The 23,442-nt window shown below is 27.0% G+C and overlaps 2 protein-coding genes and 1 long non-coding RNA gene across 5 annotated transcripts; 2 read left to right on the top strand and 1 right to left on the bottom strand.

The window, feature by feature from the left end:
- The first annotated feature begins 2,942 nt into the window (after positions 1–2,942).
- LOC8263465 (probable aminotransferase TAT2) lies at positions 2,943–12,957 on the top strand. Its single transcript, XM_048379556.1, has 8 exons — positions 2,943–3,112; positions 9,376–9,846; positions 10,589–10,928; positions 11,039–11,257; positions 11,807–11,866; positions 12,016–12,171; positions 12,264–12,357; positions 12,553–12,957. Exons 2-8 carry the CDS (start codon positions 9,590–9,592, stop codon positions 12,672–12,674), a joined length of 1,248 nt encoding a protein of 415 aa, XP_048235513.1. The 5' UTR covers positions 2,943–3,112; positions 9,376–9,589; the 3' UTR covers positions 12,675–12,957.
- Positions 12,958–15,295: 2,338 nt separating this feature from the next.
- On the top strand, positions 15,296–18,115 carry LOC8263464 (D-amino-acid transaminase, chloroplastic). Of its 3 annotated transcripts, none has more exons than XM_002523242.4 (5): positions 15,296–15,718; positions 15,867–15,937; positions 16,737–16,912; positions 17,089–17,762; positions 17,888–18,115. In XM_002523242.4, the coding sequence occupies exons 1-5, from the start codon at positions 15,700–15,702 to the stop codon at positions 17,983–17,985; spliced, it is 1,038 nt and encodes a 345-aa protein (XP_002523288.1). In that variant the 5' UTR covers positions 15,296–15,699; the 3' UTR covers positions 17,986–18,115. The 3 variants fall into 3 exon arrangements, with proteins under 3 accessions (XP_002523288.1, XP_015577337.1, XP_015577336.1); XM_015721851.3 differs by having other exon boundaries at positions 15,298–15,718; positions 15,864–15,937; positions 17,089–17,697; XM_015721850.3 differs by having other exon boundaries at positions 15,299–15,718; positions 15,864–15,937.
- Positions 18,116–19,927: 1,812 nt separating this feature from the next.
- LOC107261591 lies at positions 19,928–22,709 on the bottom strand. Its single transcript, XR_001535492.3, has 3 exons — positions 22,189–22,709; positions 21,577–21,629; positions 19,928–19,997 (listed from the first exon to the last, which is right to left on the bottom strand). It is a non-coding gene; the product is annotated as an uncharacterized LOC107261591 (long non-coding RNA).
- Between the last annotated feature and the right edge of the window lie 733 nt (positions 22,710–23,442).

Here is a 23,442-nt window from a genome sequence, read left to right as displayed (position 1 = left end):
ATTAACAATGCATTTCTTTTTGTTATGCTCATTGCATAGTTATTCCGCTTAAAGCTTGATTTTGATATTTTACTTTTTGGACAAAGTCTGAATAGCACCTCCACTTATGTTAAAAGGACCAAAAAGAAAAAAATTAGTTGTTCATTTGCAATTCGCAAAACTCTAAAGGCCTCGTTCGAGTGCTGTCCGAAAAATAAGTTTCGAACGCTCATTTTTTATTACAGTCTCATTAAAATGAGAAAATTTATTATCTCGTGTTTTGGTTTATATCATATTTCAATCTCAAAATTATAGCTAATTCAATTAAATTACTATAAATCTTTTAATATATACAAAAATACTTAAATAATTATCATTCTCGTTGACAAATATATACATAAAAACTCCAAAGAACTTAGTCTATATATATTCACATGATTCTAACTCTAAAATGTATTAAACAAGTACAAATTATTAAGGTAATATTAGCACAACCTTTAAATCTACACGTGGAAGGGAGTTAAATCATACACCTCCACACTATCTCATTCCTACTAATTAAAAGTTTAAAATTTGAAACGTGAGTACGACAATGCTCAATAAGTAGACTTAACATTAACGAAAAAAATAATTATAATATAAACTAATAAATCTTTCTTTATGTTCTTGCATTATATATTTCAAAAATAATTATAATAAACAAAAATTAGAGAATTTATTTTCTAAATCATATCATAGCCAAAAACACTCATATTAAATTAGATATATACTCAAGACATTGACGATATACATCATTTTGGGGTTAACTTGTCTAATATGTTAATTAATAAAGAAATCATTCATAACATAGATGGTAATCCATTTAATATATTACCCAACCTAGCCTTCACGTCATACATGCATGTTAAAGAGTTAATATAATTATAATTCTTTTTATTTTTGTTTTTTATCACCTTTCAATAAATGTATTAATTATTTGATCTAATCTTTAACTAAAGTATAATTAATTTCAAGAGTAAATCACTAAGAATATGTTCAGAAATTGACATATGATTCCTTTTCTTTTATAACTTTGCTTATTTAATTTTAATAGGATGAGATCTTTTATTTTAACAGGTGAAAAAGAATTCTCTACTTGAAGGAAATAAAGGATTGCAGTACATCAAAATATGGAATTAGATCCTTTATTTGAAGTGGAACAAGACATTTTATTTATTTAATGGGAATAAAGGGGATGGGGATTGCAACAGCAACAAAATCAGATAGATTCTCAACTGCAAAATTTCAGAAAACAATGTTATGAATTATAAGGCAGGGGTCACATCCACTCGTCCAGGAATTTTCTAGTTGCTATCAATTCACACAATTTGGAATTCTACTCAATTCTTATCTCCTTCTCCTTTTGTTCCATTGAAATCTAAGTGAAACATGTAAAAACAAAAGGCAAATTGCATTATTAGGATGTTAAAGTTTTCGATTTTATTTTATTGAGTTATCTAATTTAATATTTAGAGCTAATTTTGACCGGTTTAGAATATGTCGGGTAAAATTATTAGGAATAGTAAATTATTATCTCAAAAGTTTTAACGTAACTGCATATTTAAGATTCAGATTCGATACTTTAATTAAGTTAAAAGAGACTCTTGTTATTTCACTTTTATAACGAGGTAAGACTATTGAGTTTTTAATAAAAACAAAAGTAAAAGAATAAGAATATAATAAAATAATCTATCAAAATCTCATAAATATATGTAAAGATTCTTAATTAAAGTAAAATAAGAACTCAAAATAAAATATAATTTGCCTAAAATAAATTACCTATCACATCAGAATAATACTTCTCCAACCAGACAAAAGCCTATGTGAATTAGATGCATAAGTTGAATTCTCGTTCTTAACTGAATATGTTCTATTAAGATTAGTAACTATTTTTTATATAATGAAAATATGTATAAAATTCATAAAAATTTATTAGATATGTTTTATTAAGAGTATATTCTACAAATCAAAAATAAAAAATACTATTCAAATATGAGTTTCTCCGAATTAAAAGAAAAATGAAGGAATGGGGAAATCTTGACAATCTCTTCTTTCTAAATTTATGGACAAAAAAGATAAAAGAAAAGATTGCAAGGACCAAAGAAAAGAAAATATCAATTACATTCAAAGGTGAAACCACCTTATAAATAAGAGGGCGATTATCATCTTATTTTTTTTAAAAAAAATTATATTATAGCACTGTAATGAATAATAAATTCAGATTTGCTCTCTTGCAAATTAAAAAAATTACCCATTTATCATATATGAATTTACATTATGATACCATTAAGAAAAAAATGCCCCTCCCTACTAATTACAAATCTTGATTTCGACCACGAATACAAATAAGTAGCGAAAAATAAATAAAATATATCGATATCTTTATCATGAGAATATAAGAGCTAGCCCTTTATTTTTTTTTTAAATTTATTTGTATAATAAAATCTCTTTTTATAGTTGTATATTTGTACCAAATAAAATTTATGATTACGAGGATATTATAATTTAATAAAGGTTTGATTATTAAAATTTTTTTTCTAACTTAATATTTAATCTTGTTGATAAAATAATAGTAACCAATGAGTAAGAGACGTTAATATATTATCATAATAAAATTAAAAAGATAAAATAACAATATAATAAAATAAAACATTCACACAACATATATTTTTTAAGAATATATACACATATTATTATATAGAAAAATATTTTTAAAATAATACTTAAAAAATTTATAATTTATTATTAATATAAGATTTAATTTTATTTATAACTGGTAGATATAAAAAGTGCTGGTATTAGAAAATTATGAAAGGAGGGTCAGAAGGAAATTTCAAAAATTAGAAGGGATCAAAATGAAAAATATCTAACAGTAGCCTCCCCCGAGTGTATATAATAAGGAAATTAATGTAGGACTTCCCAAGAAGTTGTAGTCTTTCAATTTCCTGAGTAAACACAAAAGGCTGAGTCATCAAACTCATCTTCAATAATTAATGATTTTGAAGATAAGAGGAGAGACGCGGAGGAGTCATAGAAAGAGAAACGCTGTGTAATTAAGGACCTAAAGCTTTACAATAGTCTTGGAGATTTGCAGGTACGGTCACTGTGATCCATAATATTTATAATTTGGGGGAATATTATAGTTTGCTAACTATATGTATTTTGCCAACTACTCCCTTGTCCATTCTTTAGAAAAGAAAAGTAGTACTTATTTTCCAGGAAATTTGAGAATTTTCTTTGGCTGAATTTTCATTTTAATTAAGGTGAAATGCATTTTTAAACTCTTATCATCTTTAATCAAAATAAAAATAAAAATATAAAAGCTCAATAAAATAAATAAAAGTCTCATGAAATATGTGTGATAAGAACTTTTTAATAAAATTAAAAATAAAATTATGAGAATTAATAGAAAAAACTAAAACAATTTAAGAGTTTAATAATAGATTTTTCTTTTAATTAAAATATATAGAATATTTAGATTTAAACAATATAATATAGAAACTATTCTATCTCATATAAATAGAATTTAATTTATTTTTAATAATTTCCACTATATGTATATCTAAAAATAAGCTCTTATATATGTGTGGCTTGTATTTCTTAATTTTATTAAAAAAACTAATTAGGTATATAAACATTATGGGCTAATTATACTAAAAGTTTTAATTTTAGAACATATTAAACTTGTACATGACATGTTTGTAATTTGTAATTTTTATTTTAAATTGGATGGTTGAGATTTTATTGAAATCTAAAAAGGAGTTTTACTTTATAAATATTAAATCTCATTGTTAATTATGAATCTAAAATTTAAAATCATTTAAAATAATATGAAAGGATATTAATTCATACTACAAATGTCTTAGTTATTATTCGTAATACGTCAGTAAAAATAGTCTAATTACTAATTAAATCTTGAATTTTATATTCTATAATAAATTTATCTAATTATTTTAAAATTTTAAACTAAATACCATACTTTTAATTTATTTTCAAAAACACTTTTCAGTTATATTTTTAAATTTTTATAATAAAAAAATAGTATGGCAAGTCAATTCTGCTTACTAATATAAAAATTACTGAATAAATAAAAATTTTATTACATTTGGATGTAAAATATATAAACAAATGCACAAATATGAGACTTAAAATGGTTATATTATTAATTTTTTAATAAACTATATTTGCTGATTTGTAATTATTATTTTTTTAGTGAGCATAATTGATTTCCTACATCATCTTTTTAATCATGATAAAATTATCATCAAAAAATATTTTTAAAATAAATTAAAAGAATGTGTATTTATTTTAAAATTGTAAAAAAATTGAATAAAATTATTAAAAAATATAAAATTCATAATTTAATTTATAATTGAAACTTAATATATATATATATTATATGTATGTATTAAAGCTGAAATAAAGAGAATATTTTAACACGACTTATTATATAGGACTATTAAAGAATGACGGTTGTCATTTTTTATAAATATTAATGAATAAAAATAATTTTATTATCCTTTAGTTCTATAATTATAATAGTAACAACTTTTTAAGTTTTAATTTTTGTATTTCTTTTGTTATTATTTTAATTAATTAATTAATTTCATTTTATTTTCATATGATATTTCTTGTAATATTATAAAATCTTGATTTAAATTTAATTATCTATTTGATATATTTTATTTTTTTTATTTACTTATTTAAGTTTATTAATTAATTTAAAATTTATTTCTATAGTTTAATTACTTTTTTTTTTGCTTTTACTCATTTTAATCTAAAAATTATATTTTTTTATATTTTTTATTCTTTTTCTTTCCAGTAATTTAATTTCTTTATTTATTATTTGTAAAAAAATCTAATTATTATATATTTTTATAATAATCTATGATTTCTACCTAAAAAGGGTCTTAAAAAGATAACAAGAAACTTTATTTCAATAAGAAACTAATGAAGCCATTTAATTTTTTTAAATCGTACTAATTTTTTTCTCTCTATACTTCAATATTTTAATTTTATTTTCTATTTTATTTATAAATTACTGAAATTTAATAATAATGAATAGTCAATTATATTTGTTCATATATATTTTATATTATCATAAAATTAGAATTTAAGTATAAATTTTTAATTTTTTTTATTTTATAAATTCTCACATTATCCATATTAGTTTTCAATATTCAGATCAATAGTTTATAAGTTGGATAAATAGAACTGAAATGGTCAAAACAGACTGAGACTAGCTCAAAATCATAAACCAGTTAAGATCAATTTCCTCTCACCTAGAACTGGAACTACTAGTTCCAATTTTAATTCATAAAATAAATTTATTTTAATTAACATTTATTTTCTAAAGATCGGTTGAATCAAGTTGGAGTCGGAATCGACCAACTCTATTGTCACGACGTTTATTTTTATATAATTACTATGATAGTTATTATATTTATATTTGATATATAAATTAATATCAATAAGGAATATGTAATAAATATATTTTATTAAATATTTAGTTTATATTAGAAATTATAATAATTTAAATAAAAATTAAGTAATATAATTATTATATAAAGTATAATAAATTTATCCATAAAATATAAATGTAATATATATATATATAAATTTCTCATATCGAAATTTTTTTGACATGTATGTTTAATTTTTAACACAAAATTTTTCCTGTTTTGATATGTATATTTACTTTTGACATATGATATTCAAGTTTATGTGTAATTTTGTAGACTTTTCTATTAATTTATTACTTCATAAGTTACATTTCTAGTTAAATACTTAATTTTAATCCTAAAAAATAGTATAGTAATTATATTTAAATAATATATTAACTAATAAATAGTTTTCTAATAAAAAATAATAATACTAATTCTATCTTAAAAACTAACATATTAATTATATTTTAATATTTATATTAATTAATAAATTAATTTTATAATTAGATAATAATTTTAATTCTAAAAAATAATATTTTAAATAACATTTTTAATACTATATTCAACAATAAATTAATTTTTAAATAATAAAATTTCTAATTCTAAAAATTAGTAATTTCAATATAACTGATATATTGATTTACATAATATTAAAATTAATTAATAAATAATTCTTGTATTATCATATTAATAAAATTTTAAAATTTAAAAAATTAAAAATATTAAAAATTTTTAGTTTGCTCTTATCTTTTAAAATCTTATAAATTAATATTAAATATTAAAAATTATATTAAATGATATTTATCAACTTAATTTTATAACTAAAATAATAATAATGACTGTAATGTTTGGATAAACATATAATATTAATTAAGATTCTATATAAATATTAGATTATTTAATAACTAATTTTATTATAAATGGACATATATTAAACAAGTGTTGGGTGAAAAGTTTCTGAACAAGCGTTGGGCACGTGCACTAATGCCTTTCACGTGTATATAAGCTTCCCAAAAAAATGGTTGATAAGAATTTCTTTTATTTCTTGTTAATAAATTATTAGTTCATAGAATAGAGCGTTTCAAATGACTTATGGACGTGCACGTTTCTGATTGAATACGTCATAATAGGTCTTATCTAAATGTCTAATCATCATCTCGTACCATTCGTTATGACGTTTCTTTGTCCGCTTTTTCAAAAGATATCAATTATTTCATAAAAGAATTTGTCAATTATTGTAACAAAAAAAGGGCAATTGATTAATTCCAGAATGGGTATTTATATTGAATTAATTTATTATTTATAAATTATTTTACTATTAAAAAGTATGAATAATTTTTCACGGATTTATTTAATAAAATTTTATTTACTTTTAATATTATATTTCAAATGTAGAGTAAAATTTATTTATTTTTCTTCCAATTTATGCAAAGAGTATTTCAAATAAATCAATTTGAATAGCACAATTTGGCTTTGGGCTACATTTCATATAAAGTGTCTTAAATTATCTATGTTATAATGCAAATGATGGTTCCATTTCATTTATTTCGCATTTGAACCTATACATATTATAAAGGTCTAAAATTAAATATTAAATGTTGGAAAATTGCCATTTTATCATAGTGATCTTATTTTGTAATAACTGATTCTGGATCATCATTTCAATAATTGGAAATAATTCTTAATCTTTTTATACTCAACATAAGAACATAATTTAATAGTTTTTTGTAATCTTTGTTTTTTATAATTTAAATCATTTAAATGATTGAAGATTTACTAGATTTATGTTTAAATTTTAGAAAATATCTATTATGCAAAGTAAAATATAAAAATAAAATCCTAATTTTAATAAAAACAAACTTATTAAGGTCTCCATATTTGATAATTAAATATTTAGCTCAATTTAAAAAATAATATATATATATATATATATATATATATATCTGATCAGATATTAGATAAAATATTTTATTTTTACATTAACGATCTTTATGTGAATATTAAATATTCAATCCCCATCTTATATATTGTAGGATAAGATTTATCCGCACTGACTTTAAATATTTTAATGAATAAATAATTGATACTTGTCTAGAATAAGAAAAATGAGAAAAGTGAGGGAAGAAGGTTAGAATTTTTTCTTAAATCATAAATATTAATAATGTCTTAAATTAATAATAGGAGGTCTAATGCATAACATATAGATTAAAATATGATAAAAAATTATTATTATTTTATTATTATGAATGAGAAGAGAGAAATTTAAATTCAAAACTTAATCTAAGCTCAGATTTTCAATTATTATCATATTAAATCAATGAAGAGAAAGAATAAATTAACTATCCAATGCCCATCCACTTTGAAAAAGCAAGAAAAACTAAAAAGACAAAAGAAAAAAAAATCTAAGATAAATTATTAGTTTGCGTGTTTAAAAATTATAACAAGAGAGGAAAAGTGATAGAAGCAATTTTTCCTCTTCTCCAATATAAAAAAAAAAGTAATATTAAATAAACAATCCAAAAACCATATTATAACGACTGATTTTATAAATTAAAAATAGAATTAGTTAAAATAATAATATAAAACGATTATTTTATAAGCTGTTATATAAGTATTTATATAATTATATTATTATTATTAGAAAAAATTGGCACAAAAATTCTTTGTGGGTGGCTCTATGGAATTCAGACAGTCTCATTGTTTTAGAGAGTGACGTGTTTGTCCCTAACAAATGTGTTTTAGGCGCTGTCCTGTCTTTACAAAGTTGAATGAAAGCTACTACCCAATTTTGGGAGAAAAAGGTCACTATGAGATTGAAATTTCAATTGCCAAATATGATTCCTTTCTTTTATTTTTTATATATATTTAAATTTAATTTATATATATATTTAAATTTAATTTATCGTGTTGGATGAAACTTTTATTTATTATTAAATGTTTTTTTAAAAGTTTTGAAACAATTTTTTCTTTTATTTCTTATATTTTTCTTTTTTTTTTTTCAAATATCTTGTGGTTTGCATTATTTTATTTTAGAAATATTTTTTGAGTTAATTATTATAAAGTTGGTGAGATTAGGTCATATTTACACGTGCATAATTTCGGCTTGACAATTAAATTAGTTAGTTTTTAAATTTATGTCTATCAACTATAAGATTTTTCTTCATTACTTTTTGATGTCAATCCATTCAAAAGACATAATTGATAAAAAGATTTACAGAAAAAAAGAAGAATGGCTTGAATTCATGATTATTTTGAATTAGAAAGGAATATTAGCTTAAAAGTGATACACCCTTTTTTAGATATCTCCAAATGCCATAATTTGTATTGTAATGAGATAAAATAATGTAATAAAAATAATAAAAATTATAATTTTCTATTAAGATCAAATTATTCTAAAATTAATACTTTACTTAAATTTGATTAAATTTAAAATAAAGACTACTGCTCTATTTTTTTTTTTTAATGATCTAAAACGGGAGATATTTGTCAGTGTTTATATAGACAAAAGTAGCTTAAAATGAGACCTATTACATCTATTATATGACACTAACTTTAATAATAAATAGAAAAGACCCAACTAAAGTATTAACTAAATAATCTTATAATATCTAATAAATACCTTCTGAGTAACCACTAAATTTCGAATTCAGATTCTTATAAATTGATAAAAATATTTTAATTATACCAAATAAATAGAAAATTATGATATATTTATAAATTTTAAATAATAAAATATGTAATAGTTATTTAATATTAAAATATAAAATATGTATATATAAAATGTCATTTTTGTATTATTGACGCTATATGCACAAATCATATTAAGAGAGTAGCGGGTTACATAAAACATTAATTATTAATATTTTGTTTTTTATGGACTGTATCTAAACAAACCAAATTTGTTTTCATGCAGAGAGACAGAGATTACAGGAAAACTTGAACGTGTGGTGTTACGCATATACTCATCTCAAGCCACCAATCGATCTGTTTAACTCTTTTTTTAACAGACTCTCCCAAAATCCCAGCTTCCAAGAATATAAAAACAAGAACCATTCTTTACCATTAAATTTTATATATATATATATATATATATAAAGATTTGCAAGAACCTGAAGGACAGAAAAGTAATGGAGAGAAAGGAGAATGGAACAGTGAATGAAGTGGAAACTCCCAAAAACATAACCATAAAAGGCATCCTAAGTTTGTTGATGGAAAATATTGATGAGAAAGCTGGTAGGAGTGTAATTTCACTTGGTATAGGTGACCCTACTGCTTATTCTTGTTTTCACACTACACCTGTTGCTCAGGAAGCTGTTGTAAATGCTCTTCAGTGTGATAAGTTCAATGGTTATGCTCCTACTGTTGGCCTTCCTCAAACTAGAAGGTAATCATCTCTTAGTTACTTTACTTTAGTCTTCTTATACTTTGACAGTTTCAAATTCTTGTATTTCTTGAGTTTTATTTCAATTTAATTTTGGGTGTTGCATGCTGATTTCTGTTTCTGGGTCTAGATTTGAGAAATTAGCTCCTTGTGAATTTGGACTTCATGAGTTAAATTTTAGGTTAACAGATTCAACTTTGCAGTGAATATATGACAGTGTCGTGTTATTTCAGTTAGTTATTTGAGCTCTTGATTGCCATCTTATGCTCAATTAATATGGAGCTGCCATTACAATTGTTACTTCTATCCTTTATGTTCTTTCCCTCCTCAATTCTTACAGTTGTACTCGAAAGTAATTACGAATTTATGTTCTGGGTTTCTTTAGTTTAGCTTAGTTCTAGTTGCAGTTGTATCTGAAACAATCCACAATTATTACTTAGACTTGCTAATTTGCATTTTCTCATTTGAATACAATTTCTTGTTCTTCTTTCAAAGTAGCTGTCGACTTAACTCGAGAACTCAAATCTCAAAGTTTTCGTCTTACCTCTAGTTTTATTTGTTTTCTTATTTTAGCAAAAATAAATCTAGCTGAGATTCTAAATTTTTTCTTTTTAGGCATCTAATGTCTTATTTCTAGAGTTAGAAATCATGACATGAAACTTATGGTTCAAATTTGAGAAACTTCTGTGAGTCACAGGTTCAGTTTATATAATTTCATATTCATTGTAGTTTTTCTTTTGGACAGGGCAATTTCTGATTACCTATCTCGTGATCTTCCTTATAAGTTATCATCTGATGATGTTTTTGTTACATCTGGCTGCACGCAAGCAATTGATGTTGCTTTGGCAATGCTTTCTCGCCCTGGAGCAAATATTTTGCTTCCTAGGCCATGTTTCCCAATTTATGAACTTTGTGCTGCATTTAGGGGGCTTGAAGTTCGGCACATTGATCTTCTCCCAGAGAAAGGTTGGGAGGTTGATCTTGATGCTGTTGAAATGCTTGCAGATCAGAACACTGTTGCATTGGTAATCATAAACCCCGGGAATCCTTGTGGGAATGTATACTCTTATCGACATCTAAAAGAGGTTAGTGGTCTAGGACTTGGCATCAAGTGCAAAGCAAACAGACACTATAATGAGTAAGATTGCATGATTCTGTTCTGAATGGGTCTTAATTATTGGCATATTGGATTCAGATTGCAGAAACTGCTGAAAAGCTTAAAATTCTTGTTATCGCCGATGAAGTTTATGGACACCTTGCTATTGGGAATAATCCATTCGTGCCAATGGGAGTTTTCGGATCCATTGTTCCTATTCTTACACTTGGTTCTCTGTCAAAGAGATGGATAGTGCCTGGATGGAGGCTTGGTTGGTTTGTGACGACTGATCCATCCGGCATCCTAAGGAAACCCAAGGTTGATTCTCTTATCTCTTCTTTGTGTGTGATTGCATGTAATGACAGAATTTCTTCAGCAAGGTTGTCTAATAGTAGATTCCATTTCCATTAGTGTGTCAGACACATATCCTCTCTCTGCAACTGAAAAAGATGCATCTTTATATGATAGGACCTTTCTCTCTATTTGTTGGCTTGCAGCATATTGATATGCCTTTTTCTTGCAAGGATATTTAATTGACATCTATTTTATCAGTTGAATCTTTCTCCCTCTCCTCCCTGTGATAACTTCTTCGTGAATACTATGTTTGCAAGGAACTCAAATTCTGGAAAATCCAATTGCTAAGCAGATTCTTGGGGCTCACTAGTTCTTAAAACTGTTGGACTGCATACAGCAGTACCTATGGCCTCCTTGCTGTTTTCTTGAACTTTTTGAATATGCCTTTTCCGATTTCTTCATCCTTGGCAATAAACAAAAGTGTTTTACTTTTCCTAAATATTGAACAATCTGCTTGAACATTTAGACTCTGATTATGTATTAACTTTTCCATTCTACTTTGCTTCTGTTCAGTTTGTTGAGCGTATCAAGAAGTACTTTGACATTTTAGGAGGACCTGCAACTTTCATTCAGGTTTGTATTATTGCATGCTTATGTCAACTACAGCTTTCTGATAGTATCACAGCTTATAATATCGAATATATAACAAGATTATTGATATTGTCAAGAACCTTATACATATTTTGTTCTGATCTTCTGTTGATGACAATTTGGCCCTTTAGGCAGCAGTGCCTTGCATTCTCGAGCAAACTGATGAAAACTTTTTCAAGGAAACCATCAATATATTGAAGCATGCATCAGAGATTTGTTGTGATAGGATAAAGGAGATCCCCTGCATCACTTGTCCCGGCAAGCCACAAGGTTCCATGGCTGTTATGGTGAGGAAAGGGCACAATTCATAGTTATCCTTGGATCTGAATAAATGGGATTACAACTGTTATCCTGCTTATTGAACTTTAAATGGGTGCAGATGAAATTGAATCTTTCGCTATTAGATGATATCTCTGATGATATTGATTTCTGCTTCAAATTGGCCAAAGAGGAATCAGTTATCATTCTTCCAGGTAGGAACTATATAAATCACACTCTTCATACTTCATACTTACTGATCGAAAAGAATGACATGATGTCATTTCCTATAAGGAAAGATTCATAGTAAATTAAATTTGATAAACCTACAGATTTCATCTTTGTAGAGGCTAACAAACAGCTATACTATCAGTCGTTACTAACAAATGAGAATAACATTTCTTTTACAGGAACTGCAGTGGGGCTGAAGAATTGGCTGCGCATAACTTTCGCTGTTGATCCGGCATCCCTTGAAGAAGCTCTAGGGAGGGTAAAAGCTTTCTGTCAAAGGCACATCAAGTGTAGATACTAACTCACTACATAATCAAAATTTAGCAATTGGCCAGGGCGCGATATCAGTAATCTTCTCATGACGGATATTCTACCTTATCTCGAAGATCATATCTAATGGCCATATTGTTAGATATCTACATAGAAATAGGCCTGGAAGCATCAGTCTCACATGGATATAGAAAAGAGTATAGCTATATGAGTACACCACCATAAAATTTAGTACTTAAACTGCAGTAGAATTGTATACATACCCAGTATAATTATGGAATAATGATTTGACAATAATGCTCCTTTTTCTTTTCCTTTTCTTTTCTTCTTAATAATAATTATTCTTCCTGCAATGCAAGAAATGTTAGATCTAGAAGAGGTGGAGTGGGGAGAAGCAGGAAGTTGTATAACCAGCTCTTGAAGAAATTAACAGAATGAACTAGGGTGCCTTATGAATTCAGTACTTCCTACTGAATCTAACACTCAACTTTTGAAGGATTCTGGAAGTGAAATGGGCACTTATATGAGGCTAATTTTACACTTTGCTATTGAATGATGAACATATTCAATTATTTAAAACTAATAAATATATATCAATTATCTATAAGTTTGACGTATAATTAGGAATATAACATGATATATTTTGTGTTATGGTTATATCTGCACATGATTATGCCTTGGGCATTGTTGCTGGGTGGATTTTGTACTAATTATTATGCTTAACTATTTGTACTTTAAACTTATTTCAAATCTAGTATATAATTTTTATTTTTTTCAGTATTAGTAGTGTATTTTGTTATTGGTTTTAATTTTAGCTTTCATATCTAAAATTGTTAACATGCCTATATTTTCAGCCATAGAAAAAAGAAACTGAATTAATATTAAAATTGCTAACTCATTTCTAGATACTTCAGAAAAAATTTCTTTTAGTATTTGTATTTAAAATTTTAAGGTTTGAAATGCTTTCAATTATTAAAACAAACAACAAATAAAAATAAGGTTAAAGTGTTAATTTGCCCTCTGATCTTGGAGTTAATGGGTAATTAATTCATATTTTAATCTACCCAATAACTTGACAAGAGTGGTTAATTTACCTCAATCAAATTACTTAATCAATAAAGAAAGTTCAATTTAGTCCTTGAACTTCATACTAAATATCAAATTTTATAAAAATAACTTCTTATCGAGTTAGAGTAAAATTATTTAATTTTAATTTAATTTACTCTAATTATATAATAAAAATAATTAAAAATTTAAATTAAATAATATTACTAACTTATATAAGATCATGCTTTTAAAAACCTAGAACAAAATTTTATATTTTAACAACATTTAGTCTTAGTTTCTAATTAGAACAATTTGAGCCTAAAATAATAAAAAACTGAAAATAATTCGAATCCAAAACAATATGAACCTGAAATCAAAATAATCAGAGACCTGATGATACCTGAATTCATAACCAACACAATTTGATTCAATATTTGAAATGACCTAAAATGTAATATTAAGATAAATATATATATTTATAACATTTAATTATCATGTATAATTACTTTCGATATTGATTTTTTAATATATTTTATTTTCAATTAGAATTTTAAGATATATTTTTTGTAAAATCATCTCCATATTTTATTTTATTTTAAATATTATTACTTTGTAAATTATTAAATAAAAGAATTACCTTGAAATAATATATATATATATATATATATATATATAATCAAGAAATGAAAATAACAAGTAAGGAAACAAAAGAATTTAACTTAGAAAATAGATGTGTGCATTTGTTATCTTGTAATTTAGTTTAATTTCCATTTTAATTATTTTTTAAAATAAAAGAATAATTTTTTTTATATTATATTTATGAGAAAGAAACATTTGGAACTGAAAATAAAATTAAATTTTGAATAAAAATTAAATTAATCAATAAAAGTGAATCGGTATTAAAAAATTAATTAAATAAATTTTTTTGATGTTAACATCATTTTAAATTTAGAATTTTTAATTTATCGATGGAAACGGTTTTGTAAATAAACTAAATAATCAAATTAATTATTTTAAAAATTAATAAAATTTGTATTCTTTTATTTGTTTTCTTTAATTTTTGAAGAAAAATATAACGTAAATGAAAGGATAGTCCAATAAAAAAAAGTGACCATACATATATGAGGCAAAAGATAATCCACTATCAACACAGAAAATTTGAACTTTTGATTTCTAATTAAAAAATTTTAAAAAATTATGTATAGAATTTTATTAGATGAAATTTTGAGATTAAAAAATAAAATTAAATAGATGAATTTAAAAAATTAATCCAAATTTAATAAGTTAATCCAATAACCTAATATCACTCGGAATCTAAAATTGCCTAAATTGGCCAAAATCTGAAATGATGTTATCAGAACCACAAAAAACATATTCCATATTGAACTTACACGCGGAAACCACATAAAATTTTGAATCTTGAATTTAGACAACAATAATCAAATTCGAATCATATCACTGGTCTTACTTACCAGTGGATAATGTGATACCTTCTCTAATTTTCCTTTCTTTTCCAAAGAAATCACCAAAGCCGAAGGACACTATTCCTTTCCTTAAAAGAATATTTATTGTAATAATACTAAATTTCAAGTGTTGTCTCTACTCTCGTCCTACTTCAGAATGGACCCAGAATTGAATAGGAGGCACAGACAGATGAACACATGGGTCCTGGCCAAGCTGTGGTTGGTAATAAAATTCCAAGAGATCGATACATACAATCTCAGGGGATTCCTTTTCATCAAAATGTAGAAAACAACAACATTCCAGTTTTGCCTTTTACTGTGTCTTCTACCTTGGACCAAACTCCAAGAAACTGCCAGAGAAGCTGCTTAAAATTAACTTAAACACCAAAAAGAAAACAAAAATGGACTTTCACTCTGATCTAAAAACATTATTTTATATTAACTACCAATTATTAGTATTGCCTATAAACTTGGTTCACTTCATCTGATTTATTATCTCTTGATTTCCATATTATTTCACTGTTACATTTTTTTTCTTGATTATCCATGGAGCATCAAAAATCAGGTAATTTCTTTTTCTTTTTCTTTTTGTTTTTCTCTTCCTTTTATTTTTATGGTGTAATAGATTTTTGGGTTGTTCTTAATTGGTTGTTTCTTGATGAATTTATTGTGCTTATTACTATTTTTAATGCTTCATGTCTGTTTTGAAGAAGAGGTGGATGCATCAGAAGTTGAAAACGGCAGCAGTGACTTTAAGGTTCATGTGTTCTCATCATCTTCAGAGGTTATAAAACTCTCTATAACCTGATATCTTATCTTCTTACTTACACTTGGTCAGGATTTTCCATTCTAATTTGAAGTTTATGGTCTGTGTTCCCTATTCATTTGCTTTTCTTTGACATATAAACTGATAGATGGGGTATTAGCTATATGTATCATTTTCTGGTTTGTATCAGAGAATTTAAGAAGCTTCCGACTCGGTCTTTTTCTTCTTTATAGGAAAATACTGCTGTGTTCTGGTCTTGTTCTATTGACTGCAGGACATGTTAAAGGAGAAAAAGGGAGGGTGTAAGGAATAGTTTTGAGGTTGACAATAGTAGATAAAGGAAGTTGCTATGGACTTGCCAATGATCAAATTGGGTTTACCTAGCAATAGCTAGCTGTAGATGAATTTGATGAAGCTAAACTTCTAAAACCTGTCAAGCATAAAACATATCTAGAGTGATTAGTGGGTCCTAAAATGTGTACATGTGCCTTCTATAAGATATGATATTCAGTTTATGTTATAACCTGAATTTGATTTGAGTTCATCCAGTCAAATCTATGGTGCTTTTCTCAATTAATTCAATGTACCATATGAAATTCCGGATTGGATTAATTAGTGGAGACCAATTTTCCCTTCTGTGAGAAGACTTTAACTTTGCCTAAAAATACCTGCCATTTTCTATTATTGCTTTTGAAAGACTGCTGCTCTATTCTTTCAATGATCTTTTAACTTCTAAAATGCCAGGTTACCACTAGTTCTTCTCCCTCTTTGACATTTTCTTAAACTATTTTTTCCATTTCTGTTGTTGATCATTCAGTTGCTTGAAAGGCTACATGAGAAGTGGAGTGCAGTGAAAAAACAACCATACCCAGCAATGTTTTCCAGTGTATATGGTGGAATTATTCTTGATCCAGCAATGATGGTAATTCCCATAGATGATCACATGGTCCATCGAGGGCATGGTGTGTTTGATACATCTATCATTTTTGATGGGTATGCATTAAAGCTATAAAACATCTTTATATAAGTTTTCATGCAGCATCAGCATCAGCATCACCATCCTATCAATTGCATGCCATTCTGGGCTTTCTAAATATTGTAGTTTATTCTCTTATCTGTTTTGGAAAGCAATTACAATTTCTATCTTTTGACCATTATGATTAATGCAGATATCTATATGAGCTAGATGTCCATTTGGATCGTTTTCTACGATCAGCATCAAAAGCAAGGATAACTTCTCCTTTCCCTCGCTCAACTCTTCGAAGCATTCTTCTTCAGATGACAGCAGCATCAAAATGCAAGAAAGGAACTCTAAGATTTTGGTTAAGTGCAGGCCCTGGAGATTTCTTACTCTCACCTGCAAAATGCCCAACTTCTGCATTCTATGCTGTAGTCATTGACGATGACTTCTGTCAGCACAAAGAAGGTGTTAAAGTGATAACATCTACAATCCCAATAAAGTCACCTCTGTTTGCAACAATGAAAAATGTGAACTATCTCCCCAATGTCCTTGCGATAATGGAAGCTGAAGACAAAGGAGCTTTTGCTTCTATCTGGGTTGATGATGAAGGCTATATTGCCGAGGGCCCGAATGTGAATGTTGCTTTCATAAACCATGATAAAGAGCTCATTCTGCCTTCGTTTGACAAGATCCTTAGTGGTTGCACTGCATTAAGGCTTCTTCAATTAGCACCTAAACTGATTGCGCAAGGGCGATTAAAATGCATTAAAACCAGTAACCTTACTGTGGAGGAGGCTAAAGGGGCAGCTGAAATTATGTATGTTGGAAGTACACTCCCTCTGTTGCCAATTATAATGTGGGATGAACAACCCATAGGAGACAGTAATCTGCTACCCATTTATCACTTTGTTATTACTGACTTGAGATCAGATGCTCCTTTTCTTGCAATAGTATGGAATATAAACAAAGCAATAATTCTTATGACATACTTGATTTCTTTGTTGCAGGTAAGGTGGGAGAGTTGACAATGGCACTCTCTGATCTGCTTTGGGATGATATGGTTGCAGGCACTGGAATGCAGAGGGTACCTGTTCATTACGAGTAACAGGCTGAACATTGGTTTAATAAACATTAACTTTAGCTTTCTCTTTGCCATTGATCTTTTGGTGTCAACTGGTTGAAGAACTTGTGTTGTGTACGATTGTTTATGCAATAAAACAATTAGAGCTTCCCTTGTTTGCTGTTCACTAGTGTATTAGTTTACTTGGGGGGGGGGGGGGGTGGGGGGTGGTGAGGGAAATAATGAGAAGAAAGGGTAGCACATGCATAGCTTCACCCTGTCTTATGTGCATATAATTAACATATGCACGCAATCATTTCTTGCACTAAGTTAAGAACTTGAACAAAATACAGTGCTTCCTTCATTTTGCTTCCGGTGCAGATGTAAAAATTGTAATGCAACATTTACCAGATTTAAGCTGTGCCTGAAGTTGACATCAAAAGGCAAAAAGCTGAGCCTCTGTGCAAACTGGTACCTCAACTGCATAGTCTATATAACCTGTTTTGCCACAATATCTAGGAGCACACATATTTCGTTTGCAGATTGAGAGTCCTACTACTTTATGAAACTAGAGTTGGCTGAATTGTTATACTTTGGTTCAGAACGTAGACCGTCCCCAAGAATAACTTACTGATCCATATTGCTTAATGCTAAACCCTCAGGAAATCAATGGAAACTTGTGAAAAATCTGTTACAACGAATGCTTGCATCTCACAAGTCAAAGCCTGTATTATCTATGCCAAGGATGGATGTCGGGGATTCCTGCATGAACTATAAAACTGTATTGAAAAAAAAATAACCGAAAACTTTTAGAATCGAATTGAACTGACCTAAAAATATTTTACTGAATCATTCAGAACTGAATTCCAACTAGAATGGTTTTCTCCAAGAAATCATATATTTTACTGTCACCGTCCAATGCTGCACATTTCGAACTAGGAAGCTTCATTAAAATGAGCTGACAAGGTTCCCTCACTTCCTGCACTTCATTCTCAAAACAACTAGGCTTTTGAGGGTTCATCGTAGCCAATAGAATTTGGCCTTAGCACTTGCATAATAGAAGCAAGAATTAAGGGAGTGACCAATAAACTCCGTACGAGACTGGAATTACATATGAGAAGTTGGTCTATGTGTTCCTGTAAACTGCAAAGAGGATTAGGAAGTTGCTAGATAAGGGTTTACACCACTGGAAAAGCATCTTTTTTTTGGCATTTTATCCTGTACGTAATGGTCACATGTATGTTTACTCAGCATCTGTTTATGTGTTTTTCATCGTTTTCGTGGATTCAAGATGACTCAATTGCCGGCCATCATTTTGGATTTTGTGTTTTCTTCTTATGTCTCATACCATCCCTGTTCTTAAATGTTAGGCTTGTTTGGGATTATTATATTTGTAGTTAAGAAAATATGTTTAAATTCTTTTATTTAATAGATTTTTTTAGTTTTTATAAACTACCTATCAACTAGTCATTTATCCGCGCAGCCGTTGTAATTATTTTAAAATGTAAATTGAGTTTACAGACCAAATTTAATAAAATTTTTAATATTTTATAATTATTTATAATATTTAAAAAATAATATAAATTAAATATTTTTAAATATTTTTCTTAAATATTTTTTAAAATTTTAAGATTTTATTGGTTTTAGAGATTTTTATTAGTATAATAATATAAAATAAATATTTATTAATTAATCTTTACTATTATATATAATTAATATTTCTATTTTGTTAGATTAGAAATTATAGTATTATTAGTTAATAAAAATATAAAAATATTAATTTTTAAAATTAAAATCATTGTTTGATAAAAACTAATTTGTTAGTTGATATAATATTAAAAATATAATTAAAATATTATTTTTTATAATTAGAGTCATTGTTTAATTAGAGTTGTAATTTATTATTTAATAAATTAATAGAAAAATAATAAAATTATATGTAACGGCTATGCCCAAACTGAATCCTACTATCTAATTTTTCATTTTCACTTTCATAGATCGTGAAAGCTAGCAACACGAAGCTCTATCCGCTATAACTTCTCTTCTGATCAATTATCCTGCATAACAATAATAGCGGAAAAAAATGTGAGTAAAAGTCGGTGAAAGAATAAACAAATAATAAAAAGAAACAGATAAGGGGTATACATAATATCTCGTATTCTAATAATATTATGTTGGACAAAATACTAATAATATTATGAACATAAATATTTAATCAAATAAATCTACTTAGACAAATAAAATCTTATAAAACTAATTAAATATAGGATCATCCCTTTATGTATCCAAAACTGCATTCTATTTTCACATTTGAAGTCAACAATATCCAAGTCTTAAATCTATGAGGAAAAATTCGATAATATATTAAAAGAAAATGTTACAAATAAATAAATACACTCATAGATATATCCCAAAAAATTTTGGCAGCATTGGAGGTAAATATATCTTACTTAGCAGCCAGAAGCGTGAAATTCTGCCATATGCACGCAGACAATATATATATATATATATCGATGATTCATTTACTAATATTCATTCACATAATTACAACATAATTAAATCAATATGTTAGCACAATCGTTTAATATTATTTCCGTAGGTTTAATAGGTCAAAATAAAATATTTAAGTTTGAGAACCACTACTACAGAGAGCCTAGATTTTCAAATAACTCAAAATGTCAAAAAAGAAAGAAACTAATTACAATAGGCCCGAAGGAGAAGAAAGTCGGGCTGTCAAAAGATAAGGGCGGTGGAGGGCCTAGCTGTCACTTGAAAAATTAAAATTGAGACTGTCAGTATCGAGAGTGAGTTAAAATCATATAGTCTGAATTAAAGCAACCATATATATATATAATAATTATTTAAATAATATAGAACATCGCAGAATAATAAATTTGTGTCATATCATAATTTTAAAAAAATATATACAATTTTTAACATATATAAGACGAGTACTGCAGCAGAACCTTAAACCCCAATTCTAGCAGCTTTTCAGCTCTTTTAATCCAATGAGACTGGTGCCTAGAGAGTAAAGCTTGACCATGGTCCTTACATCAACTTCGGTCATTTAAATACTAATACAGCTGACCCCCAGAGAACAACGCTCAACCAGAGACGTTTCTCCGGCAAATCAAAGTCCTATAAGCCCAGAAAATTGTGCTGGACCAGGGCACATCACCGAATGTTCCTCTATTACCCGACACTGATCCTCACTGATGCGCACACGGTCTTGATATAACCCATCAGGTGGAACGTTCTATTATTGTCTCATCCCGAACCACAATATACATTAGCATCAATAATATTATATGTAACATGATACTCCAACAATTACAACTTTATTCGTTTAACATACAATACTAAAATTAAATCACAGAAGATGTAATGGCATAATTTAATAATACAATATTCACAATAATAATAATAATAATAATTGAACAGTAGTAATAATAATAATAATAATAATAATAATAATAATAATAATAAAAGTAATGGCATGAATAATAATATAGATAGTAATGAAAATAAATTTAATAATATTTATACTATTAACATAACCATAATAATTATTCATTAAAAGAATTGCATATAGATCCAGATATGATATATGCAGTAGAATAGATGACTTTAACTCACAGTTTTGCCGAGTTTTCGCCAACTGGGTGGAACTTGCTAAACCGACATATTATCTATTCATGAGAATAATTAAGTTAATAAAATATTTTATAATTTATTTTAGGCTTCGACTCCTAAATTAGACTGCCTAAAGAATTTTGATTGACTCCGCTAAAAAATTCTACCGAAAATTCGGCAAAATCTCTCCTAAAATACAGACATTTATCCCATAAAATGGATTCAAAACCTGCTAAAAGCACTTTAAATATTCATTACATAATTATTAGGAGTCAGGTTACCAGTTTTTCCGACACTGCATCATAGCACAGATCTCAATTAATAACTAAAAGTCCAACATTAATATTTATTTCACAACCAGCTTACAAATAATTTATGGTATCTAATTTAATTATTTCCAGCCATAATTATCACAAAACCGAATAATAACTAATCATACTAATTAATTTATAATATTTATAAATTAATTATCAATTAATTAGATCAAATTAAATTAAATTATTTATAATTGACAATCAATGGTGATAATATTTCCTAAAATTCTTAAACAATTTTTAAAGTCCAAACAAAATTTACCGAACCCAAAAATCTAAAATCTGCACGTATGAAAAGTACCGGGGTCTGAAACTGTGGTGGGATTTGAATCCGGAAGAGCCTACGTGAAAATTGAGCTGTAGGAAGTTCGAAAATGTAGATGTCTTCGCTTGAAAGTCACCGAAAGCCATCAGATTGAGGCTGAAAAATTTCAGCTCCGGTGAGGCTTGGAGGAGCTGGGAAACGACTGTTCAACGGCGAGGAGGGGCTGCCTATAGGTTTTGGAGGGTGAGGAGCTCAAGTCCGGCATTAGATTTGCAAAAGAACGGTGAAAGAAGGTCATTCCGGCAGTCGCAAAAAGGGTGACAGCTCTTCCTCCTAAAGCTTTCGATTTTTCGGCGAGAATGGAGGTTGGCCGGCGAAAGGAGATGAAAGGGAAAAGGTTCCGGTGGCTGGTGGTAGTGAAGGACGATAGAAATGGTGGAAATAGGGAGGAAGGAGAGGGTAGCGATGAGGGAAGGAAGGGAGAGGAATGAGGAGAAGGGGAGATATGTTCCAGAGGTCCTTTTGCAATTTTTCCAATAAAGATATTATGTTAGGCTTCCCTTAAAACACTTGCTACAGTAACATCCCTCTTTTAAAATAAATAAATAATATATATATATATATACTTAAGGTTATATTAATAATTCAAGCTTAATCTAATACTTAATAAATTCACAAATGGTATTAGTAGCAAAATTTAAGTCTATTTATAATTCAAAAATAAGCATTCGTATCAAAGCCAATAAATACTTATTTAATACCACAAAATAATAGTTAATTTTATCAAAAATTAATATATTATATTATTAGATATTACCTATATTACTCGATTATTAAAATATTTTGTTAGATGTTTAATTTAATATAAAAAATATTTATTTATTAAAATATTATCAAAAATAAATAAAATTTAAAATTCAAGAAATATAGATATCACACATAATTAAAAACTATAATGTTAAAAGCTTATCCTCACTTGGTAAGCAGAATCTAAACTATCTTTCGTTCAACTTGTTAATTTTTCCGAACAATCATTTATGCACGTAAGATTATATATATATATAACGGAATTAAGAATTAATTTAATCTTATTTCTTGAAATTTTTTATTTAATATCTAATATCTAACATTTAATTTCTAATCTCATTTTTTTCCAATTATCCTTTAATCCCATTCAATTAATTCTATAAAAAGTTCAGTAGCATTTTTAACTAATTCCACACATAAAACGGATCCAAATCTAAAAATAAAATCATAACTCACAAAGTACTTATTTAGAACTACCAATTA

The sequence above is a fragment of the Ricinus communis genome, chromosome 9 (genome assembly GCF_019578655.1).
Source record: "Ricinus communis isolate WT05 ecotype wild-type chromosome 9, ASM1957865v1, whole genome shotgun sequence".
In the NCBI taxonomy this organism is placed as follows: Eukaryota; Viridiplantae; Streptophyta; class Magnoliopsida; order Malpighiales; family Euphorbiaceae; genus Ricinus; species Ricinus communis.
Note: the sequence above shows the minus strand (reverse complement) of the source record. Positions and strands in the feature narration are given on the sequence as shown.

Excerpts from the sequence above, each read along its gene's own strand:
- LOC8263465 (XM_048379556.1), top strand. The coding sequence starts at position 9,590 with ATGGAGAGAAAGGAGAATGGAACAGTGAATGAAGTGGAAACTCCCAAA. Across the intron at positions 10,929-11,038 it reads CTTATCGACATCTAAAAGAG|ATTGCAGAAACTGCTGAAAA; the intron begins GTTAGTGGTCTA and ends TATTGGATTCAG. Across the intron at positions 11,258-11,806 it reads GCATCCTAAGGAAACCCAAG|TTTGTTGAGCGTATCAAGAA; the intron begins GTTGATTCTCTT and ends GCTTCTGTTCAG.
- LOC8263464 (XM_015721850.3), top strand. Across the intron at positions 15,938-16,736 it reads TGTTCTCATCATCTTCAGAG|TTGCTTGAAAGGCTACATGA; the intron begins GTTATAAAACTC and ends TTGATCATTCAG. Across the intron at positions 17,763-17,887 it reads TGAACAACCCATAGGAGACA|GTAAGGTGGGAGAGTTGACA; the intron begins GTAATCTGCTAC and ends TCTTTGTTGCAG.